General features: G+C 39.6%; 2 protein-coding genes across 2 annotated transcripts in view; one reads left to right on the top strand and one right to left on the bottom strand.

The window, feature by feature from the left end:
- The first annotated feature begins 1,323 nt into the window (after positions 1-1,323).
- LOC130569511 (calcium-activated potassium channel subunit alpha-1) overlaps positions 1,324-18,604 on the top strand; it is a 57,030-nt gene continuing 39,749 nt past the window's right edge. The window contains exon 1 of the mRNA XM_057359208.1: positions 1,324-2,288. Within this exon, the coding sequence (XP_057215191.1) occupies positions 1,998-2,288 (291 nt within the window). The 5' untranslated portion in view covers positions 1,324-1,997. The remainder of the gene's footprint in view (positions 2,289-18,604) is intronic.
- On the bottom strand, positions 5,751-7,070 carry LOC130568776 (free fatty acid receptor 3-like). Its single transcript, XM_057357824.1, has one exon. The coding sequence runs from the start codon at positions 6,910-6,912 to the stop codon at positions 6,070-6,072; it is 843 nt and encodes a 280-aa protein (XP_057213807.1). The 5' UTR covers positions 6,913-7,070; the 3' UTR covers positions 5,751-6,069.

The following is an 18,604-nucleotide window of genomic DNA, read 5'->3' on the forward strand; positions in this document are numbered from 1 at the left end:
AGTTTAGCTAAAGGCTTTTACTGCATCACCACGGCCTCTGTTTTTCAAAACAAATGTGCCAAATTGTTCTCTCAGCCCTGCCTGTATTTTGCACTTCAGATAGACAGAATGACTTGATTGATCTCAGTAATCCTGTTTAATCCTCTCCAGTCAAACTCACCAGAGGTTCGGTACTACACTACATTTACTTTTCTTGCGTTTGGCAGATGGTTTTATTCAAAGCCATGCATTCAAGATGTTCCCTGGGATCTAACACACAAATAAGTGTTAGCTTTATCTAAAAATATAACACTAAGAGCCTTATAACTGCCAACAATGATGCTGAAGATCATTGGAGCTGAACGTTTAATTTCATTTATGAATTTTGTTTATAGTTTTACAACAGCCTGGTACTATCACATTTAAAAATACTTTAATAAAGTATGATTTTGTATTTGTTACACTAATAAAGTCTAAATAAAACCTATTTCAGTGCTGAAAATGTTTTGTGTCTTTGGTTATGATTACTTTTATTTATTTAGCTGAATAATTTAAGTGAGATTTTTTTTGCTGTTTGAAACGAAATCTGTTTTATCTGTATTTATGGAAACGTGGAAATGTTTGTGAACGGCTGTGGTGTCTTCAATCATCATAAACAAAACATCTCAGCAAACGTTCATTGTCACATTTAAGACTCTGATGAAGTCAAATGATTAACACAAAGCACAGGACTGACAAACAGAACAGGATTTACAGGGTGGAGTCACAAGCAAACACATTATTAACATATTTTAAATCTTCGACATTAATTGTGCATTTGTTTTGGCTTTGCTTTGTTGGATGGATCCGTCGGTTTTCCCCCGCAGTTCTTCTGTATGGCCAGCAGATGGCGTGAGGTCCTTCGTCAATTTGATGGATTATATAAAACTCAAATATAAAATGACATAATTCTTGAGTGACGTTGTTATTCAGCAGCAGATGGAAGACTATTTGTTATCAAGGAGAAGAGAAATGAACTCCTTCGTGTTGATCCCCAATGATACTAAAATAAACATTTTCTCGCTTCTCACAAAATGACTTTAAAATATAGATTCACGTTTAAATATGTGAACCGAAACACCAAACAAACCCAAATGTTTTGAAAAGGTTTGTGGTTTTTAACCGCATGAAACTGAGCCACATTTTTGCATCACTGTGAATCCTTTGTTTTTGTTTACACAATCATTTGTATGGAATCACGTTTGTATCCCTGTGTAAACAATTATTTTTCTGGCTTAAATCAACAGGTTTCTGAGTTCTGCTTCACATTGTTTGAGTCTGACATTTCAATGGCGAGACAGACAAACACTTGTCTAATACTGTAGTATTTACTATAGTAAACTGTAGCAAAACTCCAAGTTACTATAGTGGTGTTGAAAATATTATAACATACATAAATATGCTGCAGTAAATACTACAGAAGGCCACACGAGCTGGATGCTAAATCGTTCAAACGGATAGAGACGCACTCCGCCCTCCCGTACCTGCGAAACTGCGTGAACGCGTGAAACGCGCACCGGATGAGCTGCAAACCGGAGATGAACGCAACACGTTGCTGAATGAGAGAGAGACAGACAGAGAGAGAGAGGAGAGAGAGAGAGAGAGAGAGAGAGAGAGAGAGAGAGAGAGAGAGAGAGAGAGAGCGCGCGCGCGCAGGCAACAGTGAGTCTGTACGCCGGAGCGACGAAGGTAAACGCGGACGCGTTGGCGATCGATTCACGACCGATAGATGAATAAACTCACGTGGACGTTTGTTATAAAGCACAGCTTCATTTAAAGACGCAATGACCCGGTTCCACTAGTTTAGTGCGTGTCGAGGACGCATCCACTGGTTGCGCGGAGAGACACAGCGGCCGAGAGCGCGGCAGACAGCGGGAGGAGAGTGCGCACGCACGGGCACGCACGAGCGCGGTTACCCCCTTTAAACATGGCTGATGGTCGGGCGCAGGGCGCTGCCGTGATCTCCAGAAACGCGCCCGATGCTGCCCACTGAAGAGGATCAAGCGCGTGATGGTGATGAGAAGCGCCTCTCCACGATAATGACCAACTTCATCCACGATTCAAAAGCGGGTCCGTCCGCGGTGCGGAAGATGGACGTGATCATCCCGTACACGTCCGACGTGCCCTGCGACACGAACGGGCAGCGCATGTGGTGGGCATTCCTCGCCTCCTCCATGGTGACTTTCTTCGGGGGTCTTTTCATCATTCTGCTGTGGAGAACTCTCAAGTACCTGTGGACGGTGTGTTGTCACTGCAGGGGTAAACGGAAGGTAAAAACACAGTATTCTGTCTCGCCTCTCACGGTGTCCATGTTCTTTGGATCGAAAAGCTCGTGAAGTTTTGTTGTGGAGACAACTGTGAATGGGTCATATCGATGACTTTCATTACTAAGAAGGCGTTTTGGTTATTTTGCAAGTTACAACATGATTACATGAAATTGACGGAGCGGCAGGAAAAGCAGTCAACAAGTGTAAATAAAAATAAAAAATGCACTTTAGTATTTACTGTAGTAAACTGAAGCATAAATTATAGTCACTTGTACATTTGTATTTATGTATAATATGGTGTTTTGTAGCATTAACTTTTTTTGTCGTTTATTACGGTAAATACTAAAGTACACTAAGGCTTGTTTAATAAAAACAGCTTAAAATCACCCCAGCAGAGAGCGGTCATCTAAACCAGTGGGTCTCAAACTCAAGATGGATCCACAGATTTTGTGGCATTATACAGATATTTATCAGACATTTACTGCAATCAAACATCAGACAAATAAGACTACAACCAAAGGTATTGGTGTTCCAGCATTGTACAACAGAATTTGTTTTAGGTTGAATTGAAATTCCAAGTTTAAGTTGATGGGGGGGCACTCTACACAAAGGGGGCTTTACAACGAAAAAGTTCAGAGAACCACTAATCCAAACCCACGGTGAATACTTTAAAGCTCAAATGTTTTTTTTGCATGTAAGTGAGTTTTGTCTTTGGTAAATATGTGAAAGGGTGATAATATACTTTATAGATTGTGTAGGCGGGACTTTAGACTGCTGGTGTGTGATAAGGGTTTAAAATGAACTCCGTCTTGTTTGCTTTGGATAAAACCTCTTGCCGCTGTAAATGTTCTGTTAAATATTTCAGATATCGCTCGTGTTGAGCAAAACTTGAGCATTGCCAGCGTCTGTCCGTTTGTACAGTAAGAAACAGAAGGGTTGTGGATTACTTTTGTGTTTATCTGTAATGTAACATGAAAAACGTTCATCTCCAAAGAAGCACGCAGGAAGTCAAGAAGCGGCGGAGAATGTTGATAAGAGTTTGTGTGAATGTTTCTCGGTCTGAAGTCTTTGTGTGGTGTATTTGAATGAATTTGTGTTGGAAAGTCGCACACCAACACGCTGAGATGCTTCTCGTGAACTGAACATTCAAGAATTGTTTGTGTGCAGTGGACGGTTGCTAAGGTGTTCTGCCTGGTTGCTAAGGCGTTGCTTACGAGTCTCTGAGATTCTTCTCTTCCTCCTCTTTTATCAAATCATAAGTTTGACAGTAAAGTGCAGTAACGCATCATCAGCCGATCAGTCATGACTGTGTATACGACACTAAAAATGTTTGGAACTGGTTTGGAGTCATAACGTGCGAGACATTTTAGAATGAGAACAAGTGAAACTGCAAGGTGGGGCTGAAGAGAATTATTTTGATTAGGGGATGAGTATGTGATGTGACACAACCTGTCCGATCTGTTCTGCCACCTGACAGATGAACTCACAATCAATAATATGTTTGTCTGGACAAAGAACAAAACTTGTTTCTTTCCTCGCTTTAATTCTTTGAACTAAATCACGAAGGATGAGATTTGAAAGGCCGTACGTATCGGCGGTGAAATGAAGATTGATTGATTTTATGTCTCAGTGTTGATGTGTGTGAGCTCGTGTCTTATTGGTTATTTAAACAACGTGTCGGGATCTTTAGTGTTGTGAATGTCTGCTTCAATGTTTGCTATCGGGACAGATGGAGGTGTTGTGAGATTTTCACTCTCCTCGTGCTTGACACGGAGCCAGCGGTCAAGAATAGGTTTGGAGTTTTCACTGCCATTGTGTCACACAGATCACAGCTGTTGCTTTCGTCACGGTCCTGTCCAACAGAGCTGGGCGAGATTACAGGCCGTATTCACGCACATCAGATTTCACCTGTTGATCTCTGAGCGCAACACCGAATCGCACATGTTCCCCGTGTCATTCCGAACGATGCATCGGTTTGTTTAGATTTACACATGATTTTTAAAGGCAGTCATCTGTCACACATTGTCATCAACACAAAGCGCAGTTCACGTTCATCCGTATTTAATGTGATCTGTGTCACATGTGTGGGTTTTGTGGATGAAGGCACGACGGTGCACACTAAACCCAACATTTGTATTTACATTCGTCTGACCCGGGGATGGTAACGTTGATGAAGTATTCTGTGTTTCTCCTCTCACGTTGTGTTGTTTTATACATGCGTGTTCCTCGTTCAAACTGCCATGCCACTTTCCTGTGGCGTGTGTGAATCAGCTGCTTGTTGCTAAGCAACAGGCGGCATATTCATTATTGAGCTGGGAAATATCCCGTTATGTAATTGTGCTTTTCTGTTGACCGCACACGCGCACACACACCTGTTAGAGTCTATGATCTGCAGCGTTCGTCCATCCTGTGCTTGCTCTTTTCACCGCAAAACTATATTTTACACGCAGAAGCCACGGATGTCACGCACTAAAATCAACACACGCCCACACACACACACACACACACACACACACACACACACACACACACACACACACACACACACACACACACACACACACACACACACACACACANCACACACACACACACACACACACACACACACACACACACACACACACACACACACACACACACACACACACACACACACACACACACTCACTAACACAAGTGTTGACAAAATAAAAAAACATCATTTACATGCAGATTTTGTCCACTGACATCAGACTGACAAACAATAACAAGTTACGCAGAGGGTTGGTGGAATTGTAATTGATTTTTATAACAGTAACATTAAGATCATTGTTAAATCTGACATTTGTCAAACTGTAAAACATGACTGTTGACGGTCAGAAGACGCAGAATGATTGTGAAACACGTATGGTGGTTATACAATTTTAGGCTTTGAAACATAGATTTGACAAACTTGCACAACAATTTAATGACTTTCCCCTTGAAAAAGTAAAGTAAGGGATTCCTGTTATTTTGTCTGTAATTTAATAACAGTTACTTCTGATGTAATTAAATTAAATACTTAAGGGATAATCCACAGCTAGCCGTGCATTAAAACCCTTTAACGCACGGCTAGCCGTGGATTATCCCGCTTATACCAGTCATTTGCCAAGTTAAAGCTTTTATTGATGTTTACCGTGTAATTTTAGATCAAACAGGTGAAAACGACGGTTATTTCCGCAGGTAATTTTAAATGTAATCAAACTGACAAGTGCCAATCAATCCAGCCAATCAGAATCCAGTTTTCATGGTATAAAGTTCCATAATGTGAACGCTGCTGGTTTAGAATAACACTTGGAGTATGAAGCACGCTGACTGAACTAAACCGAGCCGACTCTGTTTTCAAGACGAGACATGATTTGGTGGATTACTGTAAAGTTTGTTTATTGACAAGTACAAAGATCTCCATAAACATTCAATACAAGTCTTGTCAGATAGAACTAGATCTGTGAGCATATGAAGAGTAAACGTGAATACTACACAATGTCTTACAATCGATGTCATGCATACAGTCACGTGTGACTTTTAAATTCTGGATGAATATACGGTAATGAATCTCTTTAACAGGTAATTGTTTTGATCGATTAGTCACATTGATTTGAGTAAAACTGTAACACAGTGTTTGAATCATGCAAACATTTTTATAATAAATATTACAAATATAGTTCCTCGCACAGAAAATTCAAAGTCCGTTTACGGAAGTCGTGCCACTCGGCGGCCATGTTTGCAACGCATCTGGGCGGCCGTTAGTGTATAGTGTTGATTATGATGATGGTTGTGTTGTTCTGGTTGTGTATCGTACTGAAATCTGTTGTGTGTCTGATGTACAACAGCAGTGAAGAGACGGCATTAAATCAGCCACATCACTCCTCATGAACAAATACAGTAAACAGTCAGCCAGAGGATTGAGAAACACCAGACAGAGCAGGAAATCTTCAAATTTTTCATATTTATCAGTGAAATAACTAAACATTAATAAAAGAAAGAACGGGAGGAGGAGAAATGTGTAAGTCAGCAGCACGAGGAACAAAGTGCCCAAAATCATCCTGCGCTTGTGAGGCGTCAGTGATGTGGCGTGAGAGAGACCCCTCCACGTGCCCACAAAACACAGAGCGGTTATCAGGTAGGGGATCAAACACACGATGGTGAATGGGAAAGCTAGGAAACGCAGATGAGGTGGTTTTATGTCTGCAAACCCCAGAGGCACACACCAGATGACGAGAGAAATCGAACAGGAGGATTTCAGCGAGTGGTGAGTTTTGTACCAGATCGGATGAGAAACCAGAAGATATCTTTCCAAAGCGATACACGCCATCAAATACACGCTCACAATCAAAGAATAATAATAGGCAAGCCCCAACAATGGTGTCCTAACACTGCCTGTTGCGTAGATCATCTGACACATAGTCTGGACGAGATCTGAAAGAATCAAATGAATGACAAAAATGGAAGTGGCGTGTCGAGACCTGACCAGCAAACACAAGGCATACAGAGTTAAGAGCATGATGGGAACCTCGATGAGCGAAATGATCCGGATAAACACTAATCTCACTTTGACCTTTGATTCAGAACCATTGATGCTGATGCTGATGTTGTGTTGTGTCATGATGTCAATCTCTTGACAGCTTTACTCTGTAAAGAAACACAAATGCATATTCACGTGGGAACAATAATCTATTTATCAGCTTAACTTTCCCTTTTCATTCGTAAATAAAGACATTCATTAAAGTGTTTCACGTGACACTGTAGCTGAGAATGTGAAGACACGGATGATGATGTTATCGGATGGATGGATGGTAGAGGTGGGCGAAAAAGAATCCATGCTTTAATGCATCCCGATTCTTCCTCTGACGATTCTGGATCATTTGAATTCTCTAATATTTATCGATCCTGTGTTTAATTCAGATCCCGACTCAGTGCTATACGTCAGTATTGAGCAGCGCATGTCACATTCATCTTCATGAACAAACTTTATTATCTGCATGCGTTTTGGGGTCTTGACAGTTTCAACTTTTAGAATGATTCATACCCTTCCTGAATATTATCAAAGGGGGATTATTTTTACAGACTTCTTTGGTCATATTTTCCAAGGGTATGACTCATTTCGAGCAGAACCGGATATCTGTACAGTATGTGTGCATAAAGATGGGCAGACGTGAGGTAATCTTGTGCTTAATCTGTCAAATATACCCAAGATTATGCCAAAAAGACACGAGGTTGACACAAACACAGTTGGTTATGCCTTCAGTGAATGTAAACAGTCGGATGTGATCAGTATGCGGATTATTACTTTTTTAAAGCGACTGTAGCAATGAACCTTCTGCCGTTTGATTTCATGCTGAACAGAAATCACTCATGGCTCTTTACTTTTTTTATATACATTTTTTTTAAATATTAATATTTTGCTTGGATTGGGAATTATTTAATTTATGGCTTTTGCATTTGTTTAAAAGTTGTTCATCCAAAATATAAAGGATACTTTTTAAAAATGAAAATAACGAAGGAAATCGTGTCAGTGTTGATCATTTTTAACATGACAGTACTGTCATACAGAGACTGAAACAATGAACAACAAAAAGTATAGAAATTCCAAATAGTTAAAATATAAAGTGAATGTGTTCAAACAGCAGACATTTTTTTAAAGGGGTGATGTGACACGGCTAAAATGAATATTATGGTTTGTTTTAGATGTAATGTAATGTGTCTACAGGATTTAAGGTTAAAAACGCTGTATTTTCCACACACGTGCATGTTTGTATCTCCTCTTTGCTCCGCCTCTCTGAAAAGCGAGGTGTGCTGTGATTGGCCAGTTCACCAGTGTGTAGTGATTGGTGGAATACTGCAAGCGTGTGAGGGAAATGTAACGCCTCTGACCATATTTGGAACATCAGGTTCCTCTTCAATTGTACTGACAGGTACGCCCACCTTACTTGCGTCTACATTTGGGCGGTCTCAGTCAAATCAGACCACCAACTGATGTAGATTTGTGGGGGTGTGGCTACACGAGGTGTTTCAGGCAGGTCTGGGTGAGCATTCGCTTTTACATAGAATGACTCTTTTGTTCCCACACTTTCATTTCTGCAGTTTTACGCGTCTCATACACGCATGAGCGACTTATAACACACCAAAGACACAGAACAACACGTGTTCGCGCCATATGACCCCTTTAAAACAAAAACAAAAAAATAAACTGAATCAGAACATGGCTTACACAATCAGATTGTGAGGAGATCAAAGATTCTCAATGGGTAGACAGACAGATGTGTTGATGATGATGTTACCTGAAGTCAGATTGTGGATGCAGATGTTGTTCAGCAGTAGATGTTGCTGTTGTTATTTATTGGTGTCAGGATTTCATTCATCTGAATCAGAGACAAAACAAACAGTTTAGACCAATTTATGACAAGACACCTGTACAATCCTCAATGGGGCTGCACAATTAATCGAAAAACTTAATCGGGATTACAATGACGGGTGAAACAATTACATAATCGCCAAAAGTCTCAATTACAGCTGCGCTCATTTCGGCAGTGTGTTTGGGCACCGCATACAGTGGCGAATCAGAGAATGAATACGTTGACGTGTCCTTTAGCTACTCCATTTTTAATTGACAACATAACTCCCATAATTATTCGTTATTTACATTATATTATCACGTTTTGGATGTTTATAGACAGACTGTGGCATGCAGCTGCGTCACAGAAAGTTAAAAAACATTTCAAATCTTCAAAGTAAAACCGATTCTTAATCGACAGTAATAATCGCAATTACAACATCGAGGCGAATAATCGACACTTATGATTTTTGTCATAACCGTGTGCAGCCCTAGAATGTCATGATGTTACCTGGAATCAGATTGTGGATGATGTTGTTTATGGGCGTCACATGTAAATCAGACAGAGTTCAGATGAAGAGAAGAGCTGAAATAAACACACAAACATACATTCAACAATTACATTTGATGTCATACATGAGTTTATCAACACAGAAGAAACGAAGAAGTGCCTTGTACAATGTCTAAAGTTTAGATGATGATACCTGGAGTCAGATGCTGATGCAGATGTTGTTCAGCAGTGGATGATGTTGTTCATGGGCTGTTCGTGTTTCTTTTATAGTCTGAATGAGCGCAACAAACGTCACATAACGTGGAGAGTGATTCTGATGCAAAACCTCAAAACTGCATTAAACATCATTATCATCATTAAGAATTAAGAATCATAAAACAAAAATGAGGAGTAAAAGGTTTTTAATGTGTTTCTGTGTGTTTTTATAAACCATCTCCTCTGTGAACATTTCCTTGCATTTATCAGCAGCGTTTCTTCATTTCGCATTTTTCATGATCACTTTCATCCATTAGTTTATAGTCTTTACCCACAGGATCCGTATTGGAAACCTTCCAGTAAAACGAGTCGATCAATAATCAGAAAAAACTGATGAGCGAACAGAATTGATGGTTCAGGTGATGTCAGGTTTAATTGAGTTTAAAGACTGTCAACGTTACATTTAATAACAGGACACTTAAATCATTGGTTGTCACGTGTCTTGAGAGTGTGTTGTGATGAAACACGTATGACGACGAGTCACCAGACATGCAGGAACCAATGAGAATCAGAGGGATTGATGTGGAGCCGGTGTAATGAACTGTATGTACATTGATTAAACTTCATTCAGCGTGTCTGATATTATGTTGAGTTTATACAGTATTGTTTTTATTACTTACCCACATCAGAGCTCAGAGAGACATTTGTTTCAACATCAATTAAATGTAAGTGTTCATATAGGGATTCGAGTGTCCAATATAATCGAGTTTGTGTTATTTTTGCTGTGTGAAGGCTCACAGGGAGTAAATGTAGAATAGTTTTACTCTACGTGTTAAAGTTCACGGTCAGCGAGGCGGTCGGCTGCCGTTCAGAACGCAAGAGACACGATCGGGTGTATTACCGTAAAGTTTGTTTATTGACAAGTACAAAGAGCTTCATATACATATATTAAACACAGTGAGCATATAAAGAGTAAATGTAAATTCTACGCAATATCTTATATAAATATTTAAAAAACTGTAATACAGTGGTTGACTCATGCATCAAAAATCATCATTTTTTTTCAATCAATCATCAAGTTTGATTTCACCTGTTAATTTCACTACGGTTTCAATCTTTGACATGGTTAATAGTAAATATATCAATGTTATGTTTTTACAGAATTCTCTTTACATTCTCAGGCAGCGTCACATATCACAAATATAAACACACGTGCAGATAAACACACTTGAATTATGATGATGGTTGTGTTGTTCTGGTTGTGTATCGTACTGAAATCTGTTGTGTGTCTGATGTACAACAGCAGTGAAGAGACGGCATTAAATCAGCCACATCACTCCTCATGAACAAATACAGTAAACAGTCAGCCAGAGGATTAAAATATAAAATATTCAATTTGTATAAATGGTGGAGTGAAGCGAAACTCATAATCAGTGAAAAAATGAAAAATAAATAAAACCAAGAGAGGGACGTAGAGAAGCGTGCAATTCAGCAGCACGAGGAACAAAGTGCCCAAAATCATCCTGCGCTTGTGAGGCGTCAGTGATGTGGCGTGAGAGAGACCCCTCCACGTGCCCACAAAACACAGAGCGGTTATCAGGTAGGGGATCAAACACACGATGGTGAATGGGAAAGCTAGGAAACGCAGATGAGGTGGTTTTATGTCTGCACACATGAGAGGCACACACCAGATGACGAGAGAAATCAAACAGGAGGATTTCAGCGAGTGGGGAGTTTTGTACCAGATCGGATGAGAAACCAGAAGATATCTTTCCAAAGCGATACACGCCATCAAATACACGCTCACAATCAAAGAATAATAATAAACATCCCACAACAACCCTGTCTTGTAATGGCTTGTTGCGTAGATCATCAGACAAACGATCTGGACGAGATCTGAAAGAATCAAATGAATGACAAAACTGAAGCGGCGCGATGAGACTTGATGAGAAAACACAAGAGTTAAGAGCATGATGGGAACCTCGATGAGCGAAATGATTCAGATCAACCCCGATCGTGCAAATCTCAGCTTTTCAAGAGAATAGATCTGTGAACGTGAAGCGTTGATGCTGGTGTTGCTGATGCTGGGTTGTGTCATGGTGTCAAAGTCTTGACCGTCTGCGCTGAAACAATAACAAACCCAACATCACTTTCACACAATGTTATGTCGTTGATCCAAGCTCTGAGGTTTTCTCCATCAGTTTCTCTTCATGTGCCTAAACCACTCATCGGCTTTCCTTTTCCGTTCGTAAAGAGAACACGACATGAAATCAAGTGTTTCACGTGCATTTCCATTCACAAACGTTCTGAGTGACACTAGATGACACAAGATGACGCGATGATGCTACCTGATGCATGGATGTGATGCGAGTCAGATTGTGGACGCGGTAGATGATGATGATGATGATGGTGATGATGATGGTGTTTATGGGCGACCTCAGATGAAGAGTCGTTCTGTCAGATGAGGAGCTGAAATAAAACACACAAAGATGCATTCAACATTTACATTTGACTTTCTTTCTTTCTTTCTTGATGAGAAAATGTGAATCAAAGACTCGCAGTTAAATGAGTCACTAACAAACAGTTTAGTCCAATTCATGAAAAAACAACAACAAGACACCTAAACAATGCTGAAAGTTACCTGGAGTTACCTGGTGGATGATGTTGTTTATGGGCTGTTTGTGTTTCTTTTATAGTCTGAATGAGCTCAACAAACGTCACGTAACGTGGAGAGTGATTCTGATACAAAACCTCATAACTGCATTAAACATCATCCTCATCATCTCTCTGTAGCGCAGATAAAACCACACGAGCGATCATCAAACAAACACACACATTAACATCAAGAACAAGATTTCAGAAAGAAGAAATGCAGTCAGTCGTGTATGAGCAAATCTATCAAAACATGTTTCCACACGACCAACAAAGGAAAAACAAACAAATGTTCTATCAGAAATAATTGATCATGATCAGATGAAAGGAACGTTCATCTCATTCTTAAAGAATTGTGCCGTTGTGAGATTTGTGTGTTAAAGATGCTTATTTCCACCTCACAAGAGGTTTATTTCTAATCTTTCTGTCTTATTGCTCTTAAAGAATGTCACGAACATGTCAAGAAGAAGTCATGCTGCCTCATCTCAAAACGACACGTTTCAGAGTGAGCTGTTAGCCGGGTAATGGGTTTCAGTCTGTTACGCTGTGTTAGTAAAGAACAGAGTTATTATAGTTTTGATTCATATTTTAAATTAGCTTTTATTTTTAGATTTTTAGTTTTTGTGTTAATTTCCGTTAAAGTTTTAGCAACTTTGGTATATGCTTTTGTCATTTTATAATTTATTGGTTTATTTTTAATGTTGCTATGTAAGATTAATTCATTTTTATTTAAGTTTATTTTGAGCAGCTTTAAACTTACTTCAGTTTATTTTTGAGGCAACTTTTCAATTTTTCCTTGAGTTAAGTTTTCCCCCCAAAATTTAGGTCAATATTTGATTTGATTTCAAAGAACAGGAACGTTTTCATTTTAGTAAACTAAAATAACCTTGATAAAGAATACTTTGATTTTTACTGTAGCACAAAAAGTAAAATAAAAAACAATAATCCTCTGAACGTTAAGGATCCTAACACAGAAACGAGGAGTAAGAGGTTTAATGTGCTTCTGAGGGTTTTGTGTCTGGAGTCAATTACATTCACATTGTGAACAATAAAACAATAGTTTGTGTGGTTCTTCATTTCCTTTCATTTATCAGATCTCGTTTTCATTTTCACTCTCGCGCATGAGTTGAGGTTTTAAGCACAGGATCTGTTTGTCTGATGACAGGTGTAGAGTCAGAGGTGAATCAGATCAGATCAGATCAGATCAGATCTGTGTCCTCGAGTCCGTTTCCATCCGCTCGCTCAAATAAGAGAGCTTCTGTCCAACAGAAACATATTAACTGCTGACCCACTGGATGAGTTACAAACATCAGACGCAGGCTTAGATAAATGAATGAGGCCTCAGCTGGTCTGATCTGGGATCAGATTCAGTTCATATCAGATAAAGCACTGGAGTGATTTCACTCTCTGTATATATTTACTTGTAGTTTATCGTGTGTGTGTTTGCGTGTTCAATGTGTTATTGTTTTGGGGAGGATGGGGTCTGTCTGCACATTGTCTGGTATGCGGATAAAGGCTCTCTCTCTCTCTCTCCCTCACACACGCACGCACACACACACACACACACACACACACACACACACACACACACACACACACACACACACACACACACACACGCACGCACGCACGCACGCACGCACACTCACACAAACAGTCCCATTAGCTGAGCACCATTAAGAAGGAGGTCAACGCCAAATCTACTTTCACAATCCCTCCCTTCCTCTCTCTCTTGATTTCATCACTTTTAGTTGACACCAATTTTAGTTGAACTGGCCCTTTAAATTATGAGCACAGACCATACAAAGTTGTGGAATTTATTGTTCAATTTAACTATTTAATTATTTGCATTTAACTATTTGCAAAAATTTAATTTTAAAAATCATTTTTATTTCATTTTAACCACAACCTATAAACACCCTTTTAAAGCCACACAGCCCTTGAGCATGATTTAATCTTTCTTTCTTTTTTTATTTAGTGTATTTACTTGATAACCGTATTTACAAAATGCACACACGATTATTCTTCACCTTATCCCAAATAAAACGCTGAATCGACAGATAATTATAAATTACATGAATCACGTAAATTACATATATTTAATCTTAATCAGCATTTTGTCGTTTGCATCAGTGAATACTGTCAGAAGTTCAACATTTATACCGTTAAACACTAAACAGTTGTTAATTATTGAATGTTTTTAGTCACTTACAGTATGTCGTGTGTTGTACAGCACTCTTTCAACTTTAACACCGAAGCGTCTTGCTTTTGACACACACCACAGAACAATATAGTGGGTACGCCGTGAGAAAATGGATGTGTGTTGTGAATATATCACAAAAAAGCTGTAATTTCATGTGCTCTTAGGGGCCCCCTAGTGGCGGTGAGGCCCTAAGCAGCCGTCTAGTTCGCTTATAGGGAGGGCCGGTGTCGTATCAAAATATGACTCCCCGTGAGATTATGACTCCCCTGTTTTCCTCTACGAAGGTTAGGGTAAGGATTAGGGTTGCACGGTGTACCGGTGCTACGGTAGCATCGTGATGCTAAAGCTTCAAAATACCCGCGATGCCTCTCTATTTTGAAACGGTAGTATCGTAGTACCGTAGTTAATGTTGCATATGCGCATTCATATTTATTTGAACACTTACATCTGCCTTTTTGCGGTGTTTATCTCCTAAATGAATGTGTGTTTTGAATGTCTCGAGCGAGTGATTCAAATTGGCGATTTGAACGAGTTGGTTAAATGATTCACTAACTCAGTGGAAAATTGACGCCACCTACTGGCCGTTTTAGTTCTGCATTTAAAGTAAGCCTAATATTTCCCTTTATAAAGACTGCTGTATCAATTAAATTTGTCCAACATTTGAATTAGTTCCTACGTGAAAAATGATCTAGTGTACTTTAGTATTTACTACAGTAAACTACTAAAACTCATAGATACTAGTGTTTTTGAGTCTTATCATAGTAAATATTTAAGTATACTACAGTATTTACAGTATTTACAAATGACTAAATGTAAATGTATTTGCTACAATTTATCCAATTACTACAGTTAATACAACAACATATTCTAGTGCAAAGTATAATACAGTTTACTATAGTAAATACAAAATGTTTAATCTAAATCTGTGTTTTTTGTATAGATTTGAATTATATGGCACAGCATCGTGATACTACTTGGTATCGAGATACTTCAGCTGGTATAGTATCGTAAGACATGTTTATGGTACCGTGACAACCCTAGTAAGGATTAGGTGTGGGGGCGGGCTTTAGAGATAGGGACCAATCACAAAGCAGCATCCTAAGTGAATGAACCAATCAGAAGGGGAGTCAAAATCTCACGGGGAGTCAAAATTCGGTACAATGAAAAATACTGTAGTATACTGTAGTATTTACTATAGTAAACTTGAACTTTGTCATAGTAAATATTAAAGCATATTGAAGTGTACTACAGTATTTCTTTCTTGATTTGTGAGATTATGCTAATGTGAAAGTCTTCAGAAATCATATGGATCAGTTTTAATAATGAATGTCTGGCACTTTCAGTTCATTTAGTAAATGGCTGAAAGTCCGGCGGTGAGACGTGATTTATGGATTGTTATTCAGACTCTGATGGATATGAATTCAAGGCAGCCAAGAGCTGAGATGGAGAAATGCGTTCCAGAGAGCTGTAACTTCACGTTCGTCTTTAGGAAGTGCGGCCATTAAAGGAACACTTGTCAGAATAACCGGCATTCATAAGTGAGCTCCCCCGTCAGGCTGATAAATAACACCACTTTAGTTTTAGTGTGAATGAATGGGATTTTGCCAAATGAAACGTCTCTCACCTTATTTCAGCTCCTCCAGATGCAGCGTTTTTGAAGTATTCGGATGATGTGAGTGCATGAGTAAGAGTGTACGCGAATGGTCCGACGCAGAAGTAAAAACACACTTTAGTGTTAACCATAGTACACTTCATAGATTCTGTAAATATATTGTGTTGGTACATTAAAGTTCTAAAAATTCGATGAAAATGACAATAATGAGTTATATAAAACATTTCATTTATTCACCCGAACAGAAAAGTTGAAAATTTTAATTCAAGCTTTTTATCCTTTTGAACTAACTTCTCAGCACATAATTAACCAGTCTTACTAAACGAGCAGTTCATTCACATCCTACGTTCTCTTGTGGTTCTCGGAGCTTTGAATGATTCACTGATCTCTTACATTCTGTTTAAATGAATCGGTTCAAAGGAGTCATTTGTTTGCGAGTCGGTCTGATCGCAATGTGCGTTCATACTGGCGAACTCGCTGTGTACAGAATAACGCTGATTCAACGAGCCAACTTCACAGCTAAAAGCATTACAATGATGTACAGCACGTTAATTTAAGAAACCTTTTCAAAAAAATGAATGTAAAACACATGAACAGCCGCCAAACACAGCTAATACAGCTCCTAAGCTCTTCTACTGAACTCTAAATTCCCGTTCAGATTGCTGGAGATGCGAAAAAGCGACATGAATACCCGACGAACCAAGTTTTCATATCAACGACGAAACGAATGTTCGCTTTCTTCTATTTCACGCCTAAACGTTAGGTGGCGCTCAACCGCTATTCAGGCTTCGGCTGCTGAGAAGAAGAAAAGCTTAAAGCTTAGCGCATAGCAATACAGGCTACTAGTACTTACAGAACAAGAAATGGATTTCTCCAGCAGCGAAGCTGTAATATATATATTTGATATATTTGTAATATCCCATACTACAACATAACATATGAATTGTATGCATATGAAAAATTATATATATATACATTAGTTTATATATACTGATATTTGAATGCCACCTCAAATTATGCCACAGAACGTTTTTGTCCTGGTTTTTGTAGTTGCTGTGACTTTTCAAAAAGTTCTGTCTGTTCTGACACCAACTCGACATCCATTCTGTCACAACAGCTTTCTGAGCCATTAGCGCCCCTGCGTGCCCTCAGTGGCTCTAGGCGCGTAACGTAAAATGCTCGATTCGTATTGGATGGTCTGTTTCTTCGCTTTGCGAATAGGTAAAGATTCGTCGCACTAGACGAAAAAAACCCTTCAGATTCGCGGTCTATATGACAGGCTTCATAAGAATCTATTGTTTTTGTTCTAGAATGTTATCGCGACGAACATTCGCACCGTATATTCGCGGCAATCTGAACGGACCTTAAAGCGCCTCACTGTGCTGATAGCGAAACAGCGCCTCTACTGTGGCGTAATTCCGCAACTGCGTTACAAACGACAGTCTGTTTAATGTAAATAGTAAATACTAAAGTAGTCTAGGTTTTATGTGGATTACCCAAATTTTATCAAATTGACTTGACACATTTCTGTTCAGCAAACACTTCATTAGATCTTTGTGTACGTTCTGTGTATGAACAGAACTCGTGCAGTCATTTCAGGGGTCGTGTGAGAGCAATCAGGGGTCAAGTGCCTGGTGTTGACCGGAGGTTCTCTGTGATGACAGTAACGTGTGATGTAATGACTGACCTCTGTCTGCATTTACCTTATGAGTGACCAAAGACCTCCCATTTTATTATCCACCAAAAAACTCCAGAAGTCAAATACATGTCAATTTAAATACATACAGTTAGAGGTTTGTTCAGGTTACTAACTCTACTTTTGAGCTACAGTAACAGTCATCATTGCATTTGTATAAAATACGTTAACTTTTAGTTATTAAAAATATTTAATTCACATGCTGTAATTCACCCTAAGGGCCATTGCACATTTTGAAATTTCCGAAAAAAAAAAAAAACGACCTCACGTTGTGTCAATCACATTTACACACCGCCTCCGATATTTTCGTCCGTCATAAAAAATGTCGGGTTTGATTTTCGCGTTTTTCGCATCCGTAGCAAGCATTTTTAGAGGCCTTTTGACAATTCAGAGACACCGTACAAACCAGCGCCAAATACGAAAAAACGCATACGAAAATTTCGGACTGTATGTGCAAAGACCTTAACACTTAACACTCATTTGGTTATTAAAATCCCAGCGCCATGCATATGTACGATATTCTGTTCATTTCAATATATTGTGCAGCCCAAGTTCTGATGAAAGTGAAATATTGGACGGGTTGATAAGAGAGTGATTGATGGGTTTAATTTTTGCAGGATGTGTTGTGGCTGTAGTTTCTCATTAAAGATGCTTTGATTCATGAAGAGCGTTGTAGCGAGGAAGGCGGGACGAGAGCCGTGGGGCAGGAAGGCGGGGCCGGTGGCGTGAGTGATAATGAGTGTCAGCTGTACGCGCACCGGTCCCGCATGCCTCACGGGGAGCTAGGGAGCATAAGAGGACGAGCGACGGGACTGCCGACGAGAGAGGACCGGGCCCGGAAGTTAAGTTTGTGTATGTTCGTGTGGCCGGCAGTCGACCGTGAGGTGGCTGCCGGCCTTTTATTTGCTGAATTATTGTTTGTTTATTTTTGATTAAAGTTTATTGTTTAAATGTTCGCCGGTTCCCGCCTCCTTCCTTCCCTACATTGAACTTTGTTACATTGGTGCCGAAACCCGGGAGGAAGGAGGGACATGCTGCCGAGGAGCCCTCGCCGCCGAGCGGCCTCGCGGTGCTGAGGAGTTCGGGCAGCGCGGA

Source organism: Triplophysa rosa, linkage group LG18, assembly GCF_024868665.1.
Source record: "Triplophysa rosa linkage group LG18, Trosa_1v2, whole genome shotgun sequence".
In the NCBI taxonomy this organism is placed as follows: Eukaryota; Metazoa; Chordata; class Actinopteri; order Cypriniformes; family Nemacheilidae; genus Triplophysa; species Triplophysa rosa.

Bases quoted from the DNA above. Each gene is read 5' to 3' on its own strand.
- LOC130568776 (XM_057357824.1), bottom strand. From the start codon at position 6,912: ATGACACAACACAACATCAGCATCAGCATCAATGGTTCTGAATCAAAG.